The 21,381-nt window shown below is 44.3% G+C and overlaps 1 protein-coding gene across 2 annotated transcripts in view; it reads left to right on the top strand.

Annotated features, from left to right (window-relative positions):
- Positions 1–481: 481 nt before the first annotated feature.
- The window catches only part of NMT2 (N-myristoyltransferase 2), a 37,189-nt gene continuing 16,289 nt past the window's right edge, over positions 482–21,381 (top strand). Inside the window, exons 1-2 of one of the 2 annotated variants that reach the window (XM_063127276.1) lie at positions 482–626; positions 16,602–16,737. In XM_063127276.1, the coding sequence (XP_062983346.1) occupies positions 517–626; positions 16,602–16,737 (246 nt within the window). In that variant the 5' untranslated portion in view covers positions 482–516. The remainder of the gene's footprint in view (positions 627–16,601; positions 16,738–21,381) is intronic. The other variant, XM_063127284.1, reaches the window with a different exon arrangement.

Below are 21,381 nucleotides of genomic sequence, written 5' to 3'. Positions count from 1 at the left end.
AGAAAAGCGGTAGAAAGGAATGCCTAATGCGCCCCCAACAGTGCACTTCAACACCGATAAAAAAACACGAGTGTAGCCGACCCAGCCGCAGCGAGCTTCACGGCCGCGTGGGAACTAAAAGCTGGGTCTCCCGGGTCTCAATCCAACACTCTAACCGCTACGCCACACTGACCATGCTGGCTGAGGGTAATGGGAGTTGTAGTCCAACCCCTCTGAATGGGCCTCAGCTTTGGGAAAGCTCCGCTACTGCCAGTGTGAGCGGGTGGCTCAAAAGAGGCCGAGGGCGTTGCTTCGCCTAGTTCGCCAGCATGGCTGTCTGTTTGCCTGGCCGCCGCCGCCGCCGCCGCCGCCTCGCTCCAGGCCCGTGTGTGCGCCTGGCGAAGGGGGAGGACAGCAGCTAGGGGGAGCTGCTCGGGGCTGCCGCATCTGCTGCTTGCATGCCCGCCCGGGTTGGTTGCCTTTCATAGGCTTCTGCCGGAGAGTCCCTCCTCCCCTCCCACCCACCTTCCCCCCGTGATGGCGGAGGACAGCGAGTCTGCCGCCAGCCAGCAGAGCCTCGAGCTGGACGACCAGGACACCTGCGGCATCGACGGCGACAATGAGGAGGAGACGGAGCACTCCAAAGGGTAGGCTCGGCAGCTCCGAAGGGTAGTAGGGCCGGCAGCCCAAGCGGCGGCGGCGGCGACGGCGACGCGAGAAGCACAGCACACGCCGCCGCCGCCGCCGCCGCCGCCACGGCTCCAGCCTGCGGCGGCGCATTACCGGAGCGCGGGGTCGGCCTGGCCGGGGAGTGTCGGTGGGCAGCCTGCTCCACGCCCTGAGCCGGTCCCTGCGGCATGGGCGGCGGGCGGCGAGGCGGGCGGGAACCGAGAGCGCAAAGGCCACGCGGGGTGCAAGAAGCAGGCTGCGCCTCGCCGGGGCTTTTGTGCTAGGTGGGAAGGGACGGAGCCGCTCCCCTTTGCGTCTTTTGCAAGCCAGAGGAAGGGCTGGGGGGGGGGGGAGAGCGCCGGCCGCGGCCCGGTTGCTAGCCAAGCCGCTGCCGGGTGGCCCTGCCTGCCTTGCCGTGGAGGAGAGACAGCCGCCCCACGGCCCGCAGGCTCGGTGCGTGTCATGTAGTCTGGCTCCGCGCCCGCGCCCAGGCGCCGACACCTCTCTCGCCTTGCTCGGCCTTTGACTGATGTTTGCTGCAGCTGGCAAGCACGGGGGGATGTCTGGGGAAGGTTTGCCTGCCTGGCTGCCAGCCTCCCTCCCCATCCCTTCTTCTGTCTCTTTCTCTCTCCCCCCCCCCGCCCCGCATGTTTCCTTTGTGGTCATTTCCCATGCTTTGCAGCCACTTCAACGCCGTTTAGAAGTGGATGCTCCACACCACTTTAATGCAAATTAAGTTCTCCCCTTAACGCTCTTTTAACCCCAGCCTGGAGTGGCACAAGGGCTTTTCACCTCCCTTTTCTCTCCCTCTCTCTTCCCTGCACAATTCAAGCGGGGGGGGGGGGAGATTCTGATCCACCATAGTGTCTGGGAGCCGGGGTGGGGGTGGTGCCAATGGTAGCCCTCTCGAATGAATGAGAGCAGGAGACCCAGGACTGTGATCTTGGGTAATGTCTTGCGATTGAATGTGCACCACTGCACATGATGTAAGTTGCAGTCGATCTGTTGTTCTGTTGCCACCCCACAACCCTTTCTTGCAGGTAAATTAAGGCCTTGTGATTTATGTGGCGGGATAACAACGTGTAAGGAATAAATAAGAGGCTGTATTGGGTGGGATAGTGTTTTGAAGAGGTTAGATTTGCGCCAGGGATCAAAACCCTGAACAGGGTTTGGATGCCGAGGCTCAGTTCTGGTTCAGGCGAGGCAGAAAATAATAATGAAGGTGAGAACCATGAGCATGCACAGAGTTTATTATCCCCACTGCTGGTTAAGCACAGCCAGCGGTCCTACAAATGAAAAGAACTAGAATACAGAAGTTGCAAATCCTGTAATATGGTTTGCCAGCAGAATTCAGCTCAAGCATTTTGCTTTCATAAAACATAATCCTTGCAGATGCATATAAATATAAAAGTTGAGCATCCTGTTCCAGAGTCAATGGATTGGATATAAATTTAGGCAAGATTTACCCATTGACACCAATATGATTTAAGTTAGTTGTGACTAATAAGCCTCATAGTTACCTTCCCAAGTTGACAGCTATCTAGAGAGTAGGAGATGTGTGGGGTGCTAAAGGTAACGGAGTAACCTGTATTCCCATGATTCTGTGCCTACAGTATTGAATTTGATAGAAAGACTTGGGGCACAATCCTATGCATGTTTAGACAAACAAACAAAAGTCCTATAACTCCTAGCATTCCCCACCCACCCATGGTAGCTGGAGATTGATGGGAGTTGTAGGACTTTTTTCTGTCTAAACATGCATACGATTGTGCTCTTAGCTGTCAGGGAAGGACTTTGGGGCAGATGTCCAAGGCCCCCATCAGCAAAAGGACCAGGAGGGCCCTCAAATGCAGCAGGTATGGCTTACCACATTTTGGAGTAATAGCTATAACCATCTAAAGGGTGTGTGTCTGTGTGTGTGTGTAAAACCATTCATTCCAGAGTAAAAAATGACCAAATTGCGCCACTGAAACTTCAGTGGGAAACAGCTGTAGCTTTAGAAGTTGCTACTTAATTTGTTGCATCAAAATAGGAATCATAACACAGATGCCTTATACTAAGTCAGTCCATTGGTCCTTCTAACTTGGATCTGTCAAAACTGAATGGCTGTGGCTCTATAATGTTTCAGACAGGAGTCTTTCCCAGCATGTCTAGGAGATGCTAGGGATTGAACATGGAGCCCTTTGTGTATAATGCACGTGCTCTATCTCTAAGCTATGGCTCCTTCCTTCATCAGGAGGTGTTCTGTGTGAAGGGTGTGTAAATATGTATCAGAAAGACCGGAGCAAAGAGGCCTCATCTAAATTTTATTTCATTGGGCAACTGCAGTACAGCCTAAAAATATGTCACCATGTGTTTCACAAACAGGAGGTATTCACACCCTTGCAGTTTACTCCTCACTTTAAGAAAGGCCAGTCCTTAATGAGGTGTGTGTCCCCTTATGAATTAGAAAATATGCTGGTTGCTCACCTGTCTTTTATTTCTTAAATAAACTTTAGTGTGTGAAGGAGACATATTCAGATTTTTCTAATCCTGATTTAGGGTGTTTAGATTTATGCCTGTTTTATGCCAGTTTTATGCCTGATTTATGCCTGTTTAGACAGGAAAAAGTCTTACATCTCCGTTGTAGGACTTTTTTCTGTCTAGACAGGTGTAGGATTGCACCTTAAACTTCTAAAATTAAATGCAGGTGTGGCAAATAGCTCAGAGGACTAGCAAACAGATCCTACTTGTTGCTCGGCAAAGGTAAAATAAGTTTGCCAAGGGAATAAATATACATTGTAAAATAAGAAGTTACGTTGAGGCTATAGCAAATGTATTTGATGTGACGGTGATGTCCTCTGGCTCCTTTGGGGCCAGTTCATTATATAAGGCAGGGTGGGGCACACGTGGGCATGTGGTCCCTGCGACCCTCTGGTGTGGTTTGCAACACCAAAATTTGCAACAGTGCTGAAAAACACTGTGGCAAACCATTATGTGAGGCTAAAGCGTCCAAAGGTAGATGTTTTTCAAACTGAATTTGGCCATTTTAGCTTTTTTGTTGTGAGTTGCTGCTGATTGTTGGCAGCAAATCTCCCTTTTTTGCCGCTGCCAAATTCATCAGTATGGTGGGGAGCAAGCCAGCGGGAGTGATCTGGCGGGTCTCCCGGATCCTCTTCCCCACCCACAGTTGTCCATCCCTGATGTAAAGCAAAACCTGGCTTTGCACGGAGCGTAGGCTCCCTAGCTAGTATAACTGGATGATGTATGGCTTTGCTACATTCATATTTATACCTTCAATATGTTTGATTTCTTCTCCCATATGACCCATTTCTCTCTGGACTTTAAAGATGTGCCGACAAGGTCCTGCTCATCTTTTAGGAATTCAATATTAACATCAACTCAAGAGCATATTCTTTTCAGTAGCTGCCTCGGAACTGTGGAATGCCTCTCCGATGTCCTTGCCCCATGACCTGCCTCTTTCTGGAGACAGATGAAAACATGTTTGGTCCACAAGGAATTTGAGGCCTTTGTTCATTGAAATAGATGTCCTAGAATTTGAGGATTTGCCTTTATTTGGTGTGCATTCTGATCTCACTGGTTTTATTTTAGTGCTAATTGATGAATGCTTCTTAGTATTACTAATGCTCTTGTTTTTATGCTGTAAGATTAGTTACTGAAAAGTGGCATAATATGCAAATTAAGGCTGCAATCATAAGAATATAAGAAGAGCCATGCTGGATCTGACCGAGGGTCCATCTACTTCATCACTCTGTTCACACAGTGGCCGTCCAGCGGTCGACAGGAAACCCACAAGCAGAACACCAGCAACTGGTGTATGTAGGCTTATTCCCTTGGATACTGAAGGTAGCATATATCCATCAGGACTAGTAGCCACTGATAGCCACCGCCTCCTCCTTCAGGAATTTATCCAACCCCTTTTTAAAACCATCCAAATTGGTAGCCCATCACTACATCTTATGGTAGTGAATTCCATAGTTTAACTATGCACTGTGTGAAGGAGTACTTCCTTTCATCTGTCCTGAAACTCCCACCAATCAGCTTCATGGGATGACCCCTTTGGGTTCAAGTGTTATGGGAGAGGGAGAAAAATGTCTCCCTAGCCACGTTCTCCATACCATGCATGATTTTGTGCACTTCTATCATGTCTCCCCTTAGCCTCCTTTTTCCCGAGCTAAACAATCCCAGTTATTGTAACTGTCCCTCATAGAGGAGATGCTCCAGCCCCTTGATCATTTTAGTTGCCCTTTTCTACACTTTTTTCAGCAATACAATATCTTTTTTAGATGTGGTGACCAGAACTGTACACAGTATACGTAAAACACACTTACTTGGGAGTAAGTTCTACTGAACTCGATGGGATTTACTTCTGAATAAACTTGCATAGGTTTGTGATATAAGTTAAATTAGAGTGACCATATGGAAAGGAGGACAGGGCTCCTGTATCTTTAACAGTTGTATTGAAAAGGGAATTTCAGCAGGTGTCATTTGTATGCATGTAACACCTGCTGAAATTCCCTCTTAACAGTTAAAGCTGCAGGAGCTATACTAGAGTAACTAGATACAAAAGTGGGCAGGGCTCTTGCAGCTTTAACTGTCAGGATGAAGAGGGAATTTCAGCAGGTGCTGCATGCATACAAATGACACCTGCTGAAATTCCCTTTTCAGTACAACTGTTAAAGATGCAGGTGCCCTGTCCCCCTTTTCATATGGTCACCCTAGTTAATAAAAGCAAAAAATTATGATTAGGTTCCTTAATCATTTGGTTAAAGTGTTTCCAATTCTCAGTGTTGTTTATGAACGTAAGACCTGCAGGATAACCACTGCTGCTACAAACACTTTAAAAAGTGTGCTGTGTGTATTGCCTTATTAATCTTAAAGGTTAATTTCAACTCTCCATAGACTCCAGCTGTATAATTCAATTTCCACTGTGCCTGCCGAGGTAACAGAGATAATTAGAGTGACACAAATTTGGATACTAAGGGGAGAAATTGCACTAAATTCAGTTGTATAAGAATTTCTGGTACTTGCAACTAACATACAGGAGAACCTATCACAGTAGTTCATTTGTGTCTCTAATCTCTTTGTTCTTCACATATCAGTCAGTGGTTGCTGAGAGACTTTCTAAACCATTTGAGATCAGGAGCTGTTACAACAGAATGCCGGGAGAGACATTCAAGGCCATTGAAGTTCCGTAGTGAAAGGGTAGCCTAGATGCAAACTATATTTAATAGATACTCACCTCTCTAATTTTTCGTGATGGTGTGTGCAGTTCCTGGACACCGGCCTAAATCCAACATGGAATTATGTGTGCCAATCGACTTAAAAGTGCTTGGCTCTCTGTTGGATTTAGGCCAGCCTTATGGGCTTAGCAAAAATTGTATATCTATTTCAAACTACTTTGTTCTAGGTTTAGCTAGTTTTGTTCTTGTCTGTAACTTAGTAGCTTTGGTCAATAACAGTGTTCCTTTTCCTTTCTGGGATCCTCTTAAATATTTGGGGAAGTTTTGCTGTAACTCAGGGGTAGAGTAACATGCTTTCCAAGTACCATGTCTCTGACTCAATCCTTGGTATCTCATATAAACATAAGAAGAGCCACGCTGGATCAGGCCAAGGGTCCATCTAGTCCAGCATTCTGTTCACACAGTGGGCCAACCAACTGCCCACAGGAAGCCCACAAGCAGAACACCAGCAACTGGTGTATGTAGGCTTATTCCCTTGGATACTGAAGGTAGCATATATCCATCAGGACTAGTAGCCACTGATAGCCACCGCCTCCTCCTTCAGGAATTTATCCAACCCCTTTTTAAAACCATCCAAATTGGTAGCCCATCACTACATCTTATGGTAGTGAATTCCATAGTTTAACTATGCACTGTGTGAAGGAGTACTTCCTTTCATCTGTCCTGAAACTCCCACCAATCAGCTTCATGGGATGACCCCTTTGGGTTCAAGTGTTATGGGAGAGGGAGAAAAATGTCTCCCTAGCCACGTTCTCCATACCATGCATGATTTTGTGCACTTCTATCATGTCTCCCCTTAGCCTCCTTTTTCCCGAGCTAAACAATCCCAGTTATTGTAACTGTCCCTCATAGAGGAGATGCTCCAGCCCCTTGATCATTTTAGTTGCCCTTTTCTACACTTTTTTCAGCAATACAATATCTTTTTTAGATGTGGTGACCAGAACTGTACACAGTATACGTAAAACACACTTACTTGGGAGTAAGTTCTACTGAACTCGATGGGATTTACTTCTGAATAAACTTGCATAGGTTTGTGATATAAGTTAAATTAGAGTGACCATATGGAAAGGAGGACAGGGCTCCTGTATCTTTAACAGTTGTATTGAAAAGGGAATTTCAGCAGGTGTCATTTGTATGCATGTAACACCTGCTGAAATTCCCTCTTAACAGTTAAAGCTGCAGGAGCTATACTAGAGTAACTAGATACAAAAGTGGGCAGGGCTCTTGCAGCTTTAACTGTCAGGATGAAGAGGGAATTTCAGCAGGTGCTGCATGCATACAAATGACACCTGCTGAAATTCCCTTTTCAGTACAACTGTTAAAGATGCAGGTGCCCTGTCCCCCTTTTCATATGGTCACCCTAGTTAATAAAAGCAAAAAATTATGATTAGGTTCCTTAATCATTTGGTTAAAGTGTTTCCAATTCTCAGTGTTGTTTATGAACGTAAGACCTGCAGGATAACCACTGCTGCTACAAACACTTTAAAAAGTGTGCTGTGTGTATTGCCTTATTAATCTTAAAGGTTAATTTCAACTCTCCATAGACTCCAGCTGTATAATTCAATTTCCACTGTGCCTGCCGAGGTAACAGAGATAATTAGAGTGACACAAATTTGGATACTAAGGGGAGAAATTGCACTAAATTCAGTTGTATAAGAATTTCTGGTACTTGCAACTAACATACAGGAGAACCTATCACAGTAGTTCATTTGTGTCTCTAATCTCTTTGTTCTTCACATATCAGTCAGTGGTTGCTGAGAGACTTTCTAAACCATTTGAGATCAGGAGCTGTTACAACAGAATGCCGGGAGAGACATTCAAGGCCATTGAAGTTCCGTAGTGAAAGGGTAGCCTAGATGCAAACTATATTTAATAGATACTCACCTCTCTAATTTTTCGTGATGGTGTGTGCAGTTCCTGGACACCGGCCTAAATCCAACATGGAATTATGTGTGCCAATCGACTTAAAAGTGCTTGGCTCTCTGTTGGATTTAGGCCAGCCTTATGGGCTTAGCAAAAATTGTATATCTATTTCAAACTACTTTGTTCTAGGTTTAGCTAGTTTTGTTCTTGTCTGTAACTTAGTAGCTTTGGTCAATAACAGTGTTCCTTTTCCTTTCTGGGATCCTCTTAAATATTTGGGGAAGTTTTGCTGTAACTCAGGGGTAGAGTAACATGCTTTCCAAGTACCATGTCTCTGACTCAATCCTTGGTATCTCATATAAACATAAGAAGAGCCACGCTGGATCAGGCCAAGGGTCCATCTAGTCCAGCATTCTGTTCACACAGTGGGCCAACCAACTGCCCACAGGAAGCCCACAAGCAGGACATGAGTGCAACAGCATCCTCTGGCCCATGTTCCCCAGCAACTGGTGGTAAGAATGGGGCAGGTTTTGCTTAACAGAAAAGTAAAAGGAAAGGGATGGAACATGATGACTGGGAATGCTGGGAGTTGCAGGGCAACAGGCTGGTTTAGAAAATACTTAGCAAGATGTATCATTGGTCTGATTCAGTGGTCCGGTTACAGGGTGCTTAATAAGCCATTGTAACTTAATAACCATCCTCTATATGCCAGCTGTGTGCCAGCCTAATTTGCATAATTACCCTTGCCGGTGCAGTTTCTTGTGTCATGCAGACCCAGCAAGGGTGGCTTATTGGGGTGAGTAATAAAGTAAAGGGAGAGGGACAGATTCCTTTGAAATAGAAACATTCACCTTACATTAGCGTGGTTCGCATGATGGTTAACAACCAGTTTCATGTCAGCCAGATTTGCATACCTACCCCTGCTGGCACAGCTTCTCATGCTGTGCGAACCCAGCAAGGGCTAACAAGCCACCCCACAACAGCCCATGAGTTTTGGGATGCCCAAAGATAAGAATTGGGCATATAATGGCTGGGGTACATTAGGCAGGTACAAGGAGTTTTGACCATAGTTTCTTTGACCCCATTCCCTTCCGTCCCCATTCCACCACAGTGGGCCTGTTCAGACAACACACTAAGCCATGGTTAGGCCACTAACCCTTTTGCCGCAAATGGTTAGTGAGCATGTTTAAACCATGGTTATGTAGCCACCATGGTTAGGAATAGTTAACATGACACACTAAGCCATGGTTCACATAACATGCTAAGCCATAATGTTTAGCTCCAAATTCTTAACTGCTGTGGCTTAGCCTGTTGTCTTAACAGGGTCAATGTCTTTTTACGGGGGGGGGGGGGGAATTCTTTGAAATACCCATCAGGTGCTTGCTGTCTGGCATAGAGAATTGGGGTGCTTCTAGATAAAGGGCTCCTTTATTAAAAGCTTCGGCTATTGGGCAGTATAAAAATGCAATAAATAAATAAATGGCATTGCGCAGCTTTGCCTTAACAGGTTTTTTTTCTGTTAAAAAAAAAAGGCAGAAGTGGGAAAACCTGGGAGGGCTACAAATTGAAAATGCCCTGTTCAGAAGAAACCTTAAACCACAGCTTTAACCACAGTGGGCCAACGACACCTGGAGCTCCAATAAATTCCTCCGGATGCATCCCTGGTGCTTGTGCAGTAAGTCCAGAGTCACCATGGGTGCATTGAACTGTTTATGCAGTTCCTCAGATCGTAGTTGTTGATTCTCATATTTCTTCATTGTGTAAATAGTAAGGTGCCTTGCTCCATTAATTTTGTAGTATTACAGGACCATGAATTATTCCATACAATCACAACCTAATTTTCCCATTCAAAGTTTTCCAAAAAGCCCACATCACTAATAACAAACTTATAAACCTGTTCAGATGACATGGCATAGCTCAACCTGGGTTATTTAACCCAGGACAAGCCACAGTGCCTGAAGGCTCGACTTTGCATGTTCAACCCCTGCTCAGGGCTTGTCGTAGTGTTCAAACCCCAGCCTACGGGGGTTATGCGAGGTGTAAACCACCCTCACATAGCTCATGGTCTGTTCTACATCACAACATGACAATCCCCAAGCAGGGTTTAGATATGCAAAATGGCGGCCACACTTGTCTTGCATGTACAAGTTTTGAAAATACCCAGATCTTTTAATCAGGCAAGTTGTTACAAAAGTCAGGTTGCTGGGGGGCAGGTGGTGGTGGAGAGAATAGAAGGGAGAAAGACAGACTGGATGCTGTACTCAGAAGGTCTGCAGAGTCTAAACATATATGCCAACAACCTGCATTTTGTGACATCTTGCCCAATGAAAGATCTGCAGATCTCGAAAGGTTTCACATTGTTTTTGTGATCTTTGAGTTGGCCTACTTGAAGTTTTACACTATATGGTGTGTGTTTTTTCCTTATGGGCCAACACAGCTGCCTTTGGTTTTGTTTTTTAGATTCCTAAAACCCAGGTTGAGCCATGCCATGATAAAATCTCTAAGTAAACAGAAAACTGGGCCACTGGTTGTTTTTTAACTGTGTCTAAGAATTTGGACATTTTGGATAAGTTGGGTATGTGTTCAAGAGATAGAGGGCTTAAGCTAGTTTAACAGACATTCCTACAGGGAACCCTGGGAAATGTAGTTCTGTGCTTAGGGAGCTCTAATAGAAAATTTTCAGGATCATCCCCTCTAAAACTGTAATTTACAGGGTTTGTTTAGGAGGTGAAGCCATAGCAGTTAAATTGTTAGAAAAGTAAAAAGGTTTGGAGGCAGGGGCATATTTAAAGCCTAATTGGAAAGCATATTTGGCATAACTCACAAGAACTAGGAACATCGATCTTCTAGGAATGCTTTAATAAGTGTGTGTGTGTGTGTGTGTGTGTGTGTGTGTGTGTGTGTGTGTGTGTGCTGTTATCTACCTGAATTTTTGCTTTTCAGTTCTCTCAGCAGTTTTTGTATGCACTGATGTGTAACAAAGCGTTTGCAAGCTAACATGCTGCTTAAAAATGTGATTGTGTCAAATGTCTCGCTGTGTTTTAGAACAGACTGCTTTACCCTCCTGAACACACAGCTCCCTTTGATCTGTACCTTCACTTCTCATGTAAAGGGTTGGCAGAGGGGGACGACACTTTAATGTATTTCTTTGGTGTGAGGCAAGTATGTAAATGAATTCACTTTTCTCTAGGTTGACATTTTAAAATTGGGTTATACGCTGTTGACCACAAAAATAGTCCTGTGATATTGTGTCAATGTGGTAAAATAGTGCTGTGGGCAGCAGAAGGTTGCATAAACTTGCTGCAGAAAATAATATCATAGAACTCTCTAGAGGGTGCAGATATCAGCATTTTTATGTATTGTCTTTTTTGCTGGTGTGCATATAATGTAGCTCCAGTATCCAAGTCTTATAGTTTCCTCCCTCTATTTTGTTTTACTCTAAAGAGCTGTATCTATGAGGTTTTGTTGTGTTGTGTTGTGTTGATGTTTGGGGGAGGGAGATTATATAATTCAGCTCCACTTTTAAATACACAGCCGCATGAATACATCTCTGCTCAAATTCTGCAAGGTTTTTTGTTTGTTTGTTTATTCATTTTCAGTAATATTAAGGGAACATCTCCCAGAATTTTACCAAAAGTGGCCCTGTATAATTCATAGAATCATAGAATAGTAGAGTTGGAAGGGGCCTATAAGGCCATTGAGTCCAACCCCCTGCTCAATGCAGGAATCCACCTTAAGCATCCCTGACAGATGGCTGTCCAGCTGCCTCAATGGCTCTAGTGTGGGAGAGCCCAGATCTCCCTAGGTAACTAGTTCCATTGTCATACTGCTCTAACAGGAAGTTTTTTTCTGATGTCCAGCTGGAATCTGACTTCCTGTAACTTGAGCCCATTATTCTGTGCCCTGCATTCTGGGATGATTGAGAAGAGATCCTGGCCCTACTCTGTCTGACAACCTTTCAAGTATTTGAAGAGTGCTATCATGTCTCCCTCAATCTTCTCTTCTCCTGGCTCTCTTGGTGTTTTCACATTTTAAAAGTAATCCTTGGAATGCATAAATTTCCCCCCTGGGCTGCAACACAATCTAAATTTGGGTTTCTAACCTCCACCCCCCCCAAATATAAATATATTGAGTTTAAAACCTATTCTGTAGATAAATGTAGTGATGATGACTCATGCATTGTGTATGTCGATGTAGTTGCAGCAGCATTTTATGTGAGACCAAGGGAATGAGCCAGTCTTAACTACTTTTTGTTCCTGTGATGGAAAGTGTGTATCTTTTCTTTGGCGTGGGAACTGTGTCTTGGATTAAAGCTACACACTTTACAAAAATCCATATGCATGTCTTTGTATGCATTCAACACGCTACACCTAGAAAGGAAATATTTAGCATTGACAGTGTGGGCAAGGTGCTGCACCCAATGCATGCATTATGCAGTCCATGTAATCAGCGTTGGAGGAAATGGAGGTAAATAGGGCCTATTCACTCATTCTCCCTTCATCCCATTGCCATCAGGGTTCTAAATCACATGGAGATAGGTTGGTCTGGTGTCAGTGGCTGCCCAAGAGCTTTTGCTGCCTGAGGCGAAGGACAAGATGCCCCCCCCCCCCATTCCATGTACAAAAGCCAACTGAATTGGCAGGTGAATCTGTCTTCAACACAACAGCGGTATGAAAGCGGTCTATGGTATGTGTCAATGGACCCCAACTGTTGTCAGTGCACTTCAATACCGCTATAAAGCAGTAGTGTGGCTCCTGCCTTTTATATACAGCTTTCGTAGTGCAATATCCTGCTTGGTGTAGATTAGGCCTAGGTTTCCCACAGTCAAGCTAAATATGTGCGCTATACTAGCTGGCAGTATATCCTTGGTGACATCTAGCCATAATGTAGTAGTGTAGAACGTCAGGCCTGGGGGGCAGATCCGGCCCTCCGGGGGGGGCAGTCTGGCTCTCTGGGGTTTTCCAGAAGGCCACGTGCCCTTTCCCCTAACTACTGATCATTTAGTGATGGGTTGTTGTTGTTTTGGCTTTTGTGCATTCCCTCCCACCCCAGTCTAAAAGGGTTGAAATGCCTCTTCTAAGGCCTAAATAGTGGCAGTAATATCTAAAACCTAAAATACGCTGATGTTTCTGGTATACCGGGGGTGGGGGGGACTGTGTGGCTGCATGCCTTTTGCCCTGCCCACCACTAGAATGTGGCCCCAGGAGCTTGTCCCAAATGGAATTCGGCTTCTCCAAAATGGAATTCTGCACCCTTGCCATAGAGAATAATGTTCAGGTATTTTAGAAATGACTAATTATCTTGTGGCCTTAGTGTTTTTTTACTGAGACTTGGACATCTGGGGGGGCAGTGGTTTGTAGTCCCCCACCCCATCCCAGGATTGGGAAACCTGATATGAAGAAGTTGGGAAATTACAGATCCCCTAAATGCCTGAGGTCTGTTGCTGCCTGTATTAATTAACATGGCTAAATACTTGATTTGGAGATATTTGAAGGCAAACTATTTTAGGATGTAGTGAAATACTGAAACCTTCCCTTCTGTTGCCCTTTTACGGAATGGTTCCATGAAACCTGTATTACCTTTTGGCTTTTGCAGTGAATAAAGTCATATATATCCCTCCCAGGAGATTGCTGATGTATTTTTGTAAGGCATCATAACAGTTTGCAACCAGCTGTGCTTCCCGTAGTCTGGCTGTGGTAGAAAAGGCAGTAGTATAGCCCAACGTAATCAAGGCACAAGCATCCATTGTGGGATAAATGGAGTGAGTGTACATATTTTGTTCCTGCCTGTCTCTTATGGTCTGTAGTATGATCAGCCTACAGTTTGCTGTTTGTGGACTCATTAATTCAGCACTGTGTTTATCGAAAGAGAGAGGTATTCCGTCCGCCTCGCACACTCAGGTCCTCTGGGGAGAACATACTTCAGTCAGCCAAAACTAGGCTGACATCTGTTACCCAGAGGACCTTTTCTTCTGTCGCCCCCAGATTGTGGAATGGCCTGTCGGAAGAGATTCGTAATATTAACTCTCTTGGTGATTTTAAGACAGCTTTGAAAACTAGCCTTTTCCGGCAGGCCTGAAATCAAGTATGTTTAAGATGTGTTGATTCTTGTACTTATGTTGTTCCCTGCCTCAATTCAAAGGGAGAGGCGGGTAAGAAATAAATAAATTATTATTATTATTATTATTATTATTATTATTATTATTCTGTGTCACTAACCTAGAATATTTTGGGATTCCCCACATTTTAAAGTGTATTTAGGGCACAATGCTATGCATGGCTAGCTGGGGGATGCTGGGAGTTGCAGGACTTCTTTTTGTCTAAACATGCATAAGATTGTGTCCCCAAGAGCCTCTTCTCATGACTAGTTGAAAAGTGATATTTCATCATGACTCAATTTGCATCAATGCACCCCATTGCTTTCTTCGCCAGGTTCTAGCTATGACAACTTTTTATTTCATTTCATTTTATTTAAAATATGTTTATGCCACTCCTCTTCAGCCCAAAAACAGGCTCCTAGTGACCAAACAAGAAAGAGATCTTGGGATTGTGGTGGACAGCTCAATGAAAATGTCCACCCAATGTGCGGCCACTGTAAAGAAGGCAAATTCCATGTTAGGCATTATAAGAAAAGGAGTTGAGAATAAAACGGCCAGTATCGTACTGCCCTTATACAAATCTGTGGTGCAACCACACTTAGAATACTGTGTACAGTTCTGGTCACCACACCTAAAAAAGGATATTATAGAGCTGGAAAAAGTGCAGAAAAAGGCAACTAAAATGATTAAGGGACTGGAGCATCTCCCCTATGAGGGAAGGTTACATCAACTGGGACTGTTTAGCTTGGAAAAAAGGAGGCTAGGGGGAGACATGATAGAGGTGGACAAAATTATGCATGGTATGGAGAATGTGGATAGGGAGACATTTTTCTGCCTCTCTCAAAATACTAGAATCCGGGGTCATCCCATGAAGCTGGTTAGTGGGAGATCCAGGACAGATAAAAGGAAGTACTACTTCACACAGTGCATAGTTAAACTATGGAACTCACTACCACAAGATGTAGTGATGGCCACAAATTTGGATGGCTTTAAAAGGGGGGGGGGGTTGGATAAATTCCTGGAGGAGAAGGCTATCCATAGCTACTAGCCCTGTTGGTTGTGTGCTATCTCTAGTATTTGAGGCAATAAGCCTGTGAGCACCAGTTGCTGGGGAACATGGGTGGGAGGGTGCTGTTGCACCATGTCCTGCTTGTTCATCCCTGGCCGATGGCTGGTTGGCCACTGTATGAACAGAGGGCTGGACTAGATGGACCCTTGGTCTGATCCTGCAGGGCTCTTCTTATGTTCTTATGTACTTAAACTCTCAATCAGTCAATAAAACACAGTCCCTGCCTGCCTGCTTTCGATCTAAAAAGACTCAATGAACAAGGAAAAGGGGATGGTGAGGGAAAATTGATTTTCTGCAGTGGGATGGCCCTGATTCACCTCTTAGATCCTGTTGAGGGAAGTCCAACTGGAGCAGGCCCTGAAGTTACCTCAGTCTGCACCTGTCTCCTTCACTCCTTCTTCCCCACAGGGCAATTAATATTGGTTAGCCCTTGCGGGCGTGGGGGGGGGGAGAGGCCAGGCCCTGATGTCCTTACCTATGGTTATTGTTACATACATACAACCAAATATGTAACATACATACAACTACTGGAATTCGTTTCCTGAGAACTTGTCTGAAATTGTATTCAGCCCTCAGACTATCTGTTCCTCACCTCTGTTCTAATTTCATATGTATTTCTTTCTTTTCTTTTCTTTTTATTAATATTTTATCAATACAGTAACAAAAATAAAAAAATTAAAATTAAAATCATAATACATAGAATTGAATGACCTTATAACATTTCTAATTTAATATTTTGACATCATCCCATAACATAAAGTGCACCACCCCACCCCAGGATCTATTCCTGTTTCCAAAATCTCATTGTTTCTTCTGGAGGTGGTTTTCCACTCCCCTTAGATAACGCATATTCTAGGAACTGATTCCAGATTCCCTCAAAATCATTCATTTTTGTTATCCCTCTTCTTACTTTTATATTACATGTCAATTTATCATTTATAGCAATATCCCAAATCTCTTTATACCAATCTTCGACATGATAATCTCCTTGTACCTTCCAGTTCCTAGATATGATCAACCTTGCTGCTGTCAGCAAATTTGTTATCAGTTCTTTTGTTTCTTTATTACAATTTAATTCTCCATATAATGATAGCAATGCCACTATAGGTGTCTCTTCAATCTCCATTCCAACAATATCTTTTATCTCTTTAAACACCATTTTCCACAATTTTTGAACAAATTCACATTCCCACCACATATGTAAATACGTTCCCTTTTTTTGACATCCTCTCCAGCAATTTGCTGAGTTCAGCTTATTTATTTTATTTAATCTCACCGGGGTTAGATACCACCTCCATATAATCTTATAGTAATTCTCTTTTATCCTCACTGACATGTTTCTCAACACTCTTTGTCTCCATATTCCCTCCCAACTCTGTTGCCCTATTTGTACCTTCAGGTCAGTTTCCCACACCATCTTGCCCATATTTTCTGACTCCCCCTTCCCAACCAATATTCTATATATTTCACTCATTAAACCTTTTATCATTTTATTTTCTTCCTTCTCAACTTCTCTCCTGAGAGCTTGTCTGAAATTGTATTCAGCCCTCAGACTGATATCTGTTCCTCACCTCTGTTCTAATCCCATATGTATTTCAAGGCTTGTCCTGTAAATTATTATTTTTTAAAGAAACAGGTCACTTTCTCTTCTAACCTCCACCCCTTCTCAATCTCTTTACAGAAGTCCAGGAGGAGAATTGGGAGCCAAAAAGAAGAAAAAGAAACAGAAGCGAAAAAAGGAAAAGCCAAACTCCGGAGGTACCAAATCAGACTCTGCATCTGACTCCCAGGAGATTAAAATTCAGCAGCCTTCAAAAGTGAGAGCCTGGGCTTTGTTTTAACTTTGGTAGCTTAGTGTGACAAATCATAATAGGCGATGCTAGGTCAAGTGTGTGCAGAAAGGGGCAGCCGGCACAATTGCAGGTAAAGGTAACTGTCCAACAGAAAAGCCAGTTTAATGGGCTTTTTGAGGCCTAAAAGGCAGGGTCTGCTGTCCTAGTATTCAGAGGAGTATCTTGGAAGTATGTTGATATTTTTATGTGGTTTATTGTTACAAGCTACTCTGAATATTTTTTTTCTATTTATGAAAGCTGCTGGCAGTCCAATCTGATGCATGTCTACTCAGAAGTAAGTCTTGCTGAATTCAGTGAGACTTATTTCCAGATCAGCATGTATAAGATTGCAGCGGAATACCCTTTAATTTGAATTAATTACAGTTAGAGCCTTAGGAACAAATCTGCATTTTGTAGTTAGTTGGGAGGTATGGTGTGTATTTGCAGCACAAATCATCTTGAGTTTGTAAAATAGCTACATTCTGATTTGGCTTGTTATGTATCCATTTACATGAACATCACAACATCAGCTGGTTTAGGGGTAGACAAGTGGCAATATGTAGCAATATGGCAAGCCTATGTGGAATGTTGATGTTTTGAATCTGATCTGCCTCTGATATCTACCAACTAGAACAGAGTAGATCTCCATTAGCATGTCAGACCAGTTGTTTAGGTCCTGCTCGCACATAACAGCAGCAAATCGTGGCTTAACTAATCATAGGTTAACTTTGGGTTGTTTAACCCACAAATAACCCATAGTGTCCAGGCTGACACATCAGAAAACAACCTATGATTGGGCTGATCGAAGGTTTCATTATTCAAATCGGAAGCGACTCACGTATGGCACATAACCCAGCCAATTGCGGGTTTATTAACCGGATCAGTGTGAAAGTTCAGGATTGGTGAGTGCTGGACTATTAACTTTGCTACATATTCTAGTGATGGGCCCTCTCAATTAACAGGTCCATGTACAGTGTGGTAGAGTACCCACTTTGCATGCAACAGGTCCCACAATCAGTCCTGGACATCTCCAGGTAGAGCTGGACAAAACTCCTGTCTGAAAGTCTGGAAAGTATCTGTCAGTCAGTATAGAGCACCTTTCCCCAACCTTCTCCTGAAGGAGAAGGCTATCAAAGGTTACTAGTCCTCATGGCTGTATGCTCCCTCCAGTATCAGAGGCAGTTTGCCTATGTACACCAGTTGGTGGGGAACTTGTATAGGAGGGTGCTCTTGGACTCATATCCTGCTTGTGAGTTTTCCATAGGCAGCTGGTTGACCACTGTGTTAACAGAATGCTGGACTAGATGGGCCCTTGGTCTGATCCAGCATGGCTTTTCTTATGTTCTTATGGTACCCTCCAGTGATGGGCAGCAAGTCCCATAATTCCCAGACAGCATGGCCAGACCATACCGGATGGGACTTATGGGAGCTGCTCTCCAATGCATGTAGAGGGCATCAGGTTGGGGAAGGCTGATTTAGGCAATACTGATCTAGATGGGCCTTTGGCCTGACTCAGTGTGAGTCAGCTTCCTGTGTTCTTGTGAAACTTGAAAAAGATTTCCTTTTTCAGGAGAGGTGGCCCTGCTTCCTTGCATGAACTTTTACAGGAGAGGTGCTGCTGCTTTCCTGCATGCTCTACACAGCTTAGTCATAGCATACCTAATGAAAGCCACAGGGCAGAAGTGATGGAGAGTTCGGATCTGCATCCCTTTGTGAGTCCATTTTGTAGCCTTTATGCAACTATCTGTGTCTTGCTTCCACCAGATGAGAATGACAACTGTGGAGTGTTAAACATCTTCACACCATGCTGTAGGAATAATGCCTACCCACACAGACAAAGCCTGCAGGTTTTCCATTTATCACAAAGGCTGAGCCCAGTTTTGTATATCAAGCCTCCACCCATTGTGTTTAATATATCAGCTTCAAGTTATTTTTATTCTATTTACAAGCAGTTGCAGCCTTTCATAACCTTTGAGGTGTTAAAAGAAATGATATATTTCAGCATCCTCCCTTGACTCAGTTTTATACTAGGGCAGTGGTTGTAGGTTTATTTACTTGGAAGTAAATTCCACCAAAGCCATTTGTTTAGGTTTGCTATCTGGTTCCACAGTTCACTTCCTTGGTGGTTGTTTGCCCTGAGAAAGTTGATGTCTTGGGCAAATAGTTTGATATCTTGAACAACTTTGATACCTTGGAGCAGCCTTCCCCAATTTCATGCCCTCCAACCTACTACCCCTGTGTGGTCCCAAACCTCTGGAGGACACTACGGCCAGATCTACACCATGCAGGATATAACACTTTGAAAGCGTTTTGAATACGGTATATGGAATGGGTCATGGCCCTCAACGGTTGTCAATACCGTTAGAAACTATTATAAAGCAGTAATATAGATCCTGCCGAAGTTGGGAAGACTGTGATAATGCCGAGGCCTCATCTATATCCTTCTGTGGATGCTGTGAACCAGCTTGGAACTACCTGATGAGCTATGATTATTTAGTATGGATTTTATTTGTGTGTCATATGTTCAGATCAACTTTTACAAAATGCACTTTCAACAGGTGCAGGCTATAAGCCATTTCAGTTGTGCCTGTGTTTTGGGGGTGCGGGGAGAAAAACTGTACAAGACTGTCTTTCAAAAGAACCAACAGAGAAGCAGGAAACACACCTGACTCCTAACCTTCCCCCTCCCTTTTTGACTCCTATCAATGATTTCTACTTGTTTACCTCTGTGTACCTCATGTAAACATTGACTGGAAAGCAAAAAACATGATGTGTTCAGTGCTACAAGCAGCAGTGGACGTTCACATCACACCTGGGAGCAGGTGGGCAAAGTGCAGAAAAGCTATATCAGGTTTGGCAATGTTTTGGATGCATGGTGACCATTGCGTCATTGCCATTAAGATGCCTAGAAACCGATGCCTGTGGACACATTGGCTATGCTACGTAAGAGGACTTCATGCCCTCCCCTCTTCCAGATGTACTCTTGTCATGGTAGAATTTAAAAAGCAGGGAAATAACCTTGGTCCCGTCTTTGCTATTTATTCGTGTAGGTAGTGAGAGCAATGCAAAATCATCTTGGTGTCTAGAAATTCAGTGTTGGTGCCTAACAACAAAGGGTAAAGGGGAGGGAGTCCATAGCTGGAACTACATGCTTTGCATCCGGATGGTCCAGGTGTTGGTCCCTGGCATAGGAAGCAACATTAGGAGGATCTTCAGAAGATCTCTGCTTGAGACCCTGGACAGCCACTGCCAGAGTATATTGGGGCTGTGGAACAGTTTTAGCCACTGGGGGGCTGGGTTGCTTTCCAGCTCACCTCCCAGGGGCTGGATGACATCAGCCCAAGCCCCACCCCTTCCCCTGAAGTCCCACCCCCTCCAATGTCATAGAAGAGTTTCTCTGTGCAGAGAAAGGCATGGGATAGTTGCTCCTGCCTTTCTCTTCACAGAGAAACTCCTTTCTCTACTGCTGGGAAACCCCACTCCTATCTCCAAACAGAGATAAGAGCAGGGTCTCCTCTCCCAACGCTAGTGAAAGCCTGCTTTTCTCTAGCACTTAGAGAGGTGGCGGAGCTTGGGAGTGAACTTCTGTGGGCCAAATGTTGAACCTCTGGAGGCTGGAGGTTCCCCACCCTTGGAGTAGTGAGTCCTGGGCCAGAGGGACCAATGTTCTGATCCAGTTCAAGGCATTTATACGTCATATGACTAGCTTGCCATCCTCTTGGAATATTTGCTTGGTGTGCTGAGTCACCACCTTCCTCAGCCTGTTCGTAGACAATGAGCCCAAATATCATTTTGGTGGCCAAGAGCTCTTCCAACACCAAGGCAGCAGCATCAACATTGGCACCATTGGCCAAGTCAAGAGCTCTGGTTTTGGCTCCAGCTCCATTATGCAGCAAGGATGAAGCAGCCATTTCCACACCTACTAAGCCATCACCAAGATTGGCACATTGAACCTAGGCCAGTACTACCCATAGTTGGCTGGGGAATGCTGGGAGTTGTAGGCCTTTGTTCTGTCTAAACATGCATAGGATTGTGCCCTTAGTGTAGCTTGTAGATGACGTGATTTTTATTGATTTAGGAAATAGTACATAACACTTATTATCTCTATCAAGCTGTGAATGCAGTGGCAGTATGTTATGAATGGTAAGAACTAAATCACAAATAGAATCACACTTTTCCTTTCTAGTCCATTCCACTATTGCTTTCTACTCTGCCTCCGATCGTCCTTTCCTATTTTGTCTCTTTGTGTTAACTAACTCCTCTACAGGGCCAACCCAACCATTAGGCAGAGCGAGGCAACTGCCTCAGGTGGCAGTTGCTGGGAAGAAGCGGTGGTAGTCCCCTAGATGTTCCTCTTGAACCTCTAACCATTCCCCTCTCTTGGAGTACAGACCAGTATGTGCCACTTGGCCTATCATGCACCACTAAACTAGCCTGTTGCCCTCAGTGGGGATGGAGAAGGCTATCCTGTTGCCAATATTGAAGTCAGATTCAACTGTCGATCCAGTCAGCTTCTGTATGGAGGGAAGGATGCTATAATGTCCTTTGCCTCAGACAGCAAAATGCCTTGGGCCAGTCTTGCTCCCCTGCCTTGCTTAGTCCACATCCAGCACCACATAAAATCAGAAC

This window comes from Elgaria multicarinata, chromosome 1 (genome assembly GCF_023053635.1).
Source record: "Elgaria multicarinata webbii isolate HBS135686 ecotype San Diego chromosome 1, rElgMul1.1.pri, whole genome shotgun sequence".
Taxonomy (NCBI): domain Eukaryota; kingdom Metazoa; phylum Chordata; class Lepidosauria; order Squamata; family Anguidae; genus Elgaria; species Elgaria multicarinata.
The sequence above is the reverse complement of the archived record's forward strand: the minus strand, read 5'-3'. Positions and strand labels throughout refer to the sequence as shown.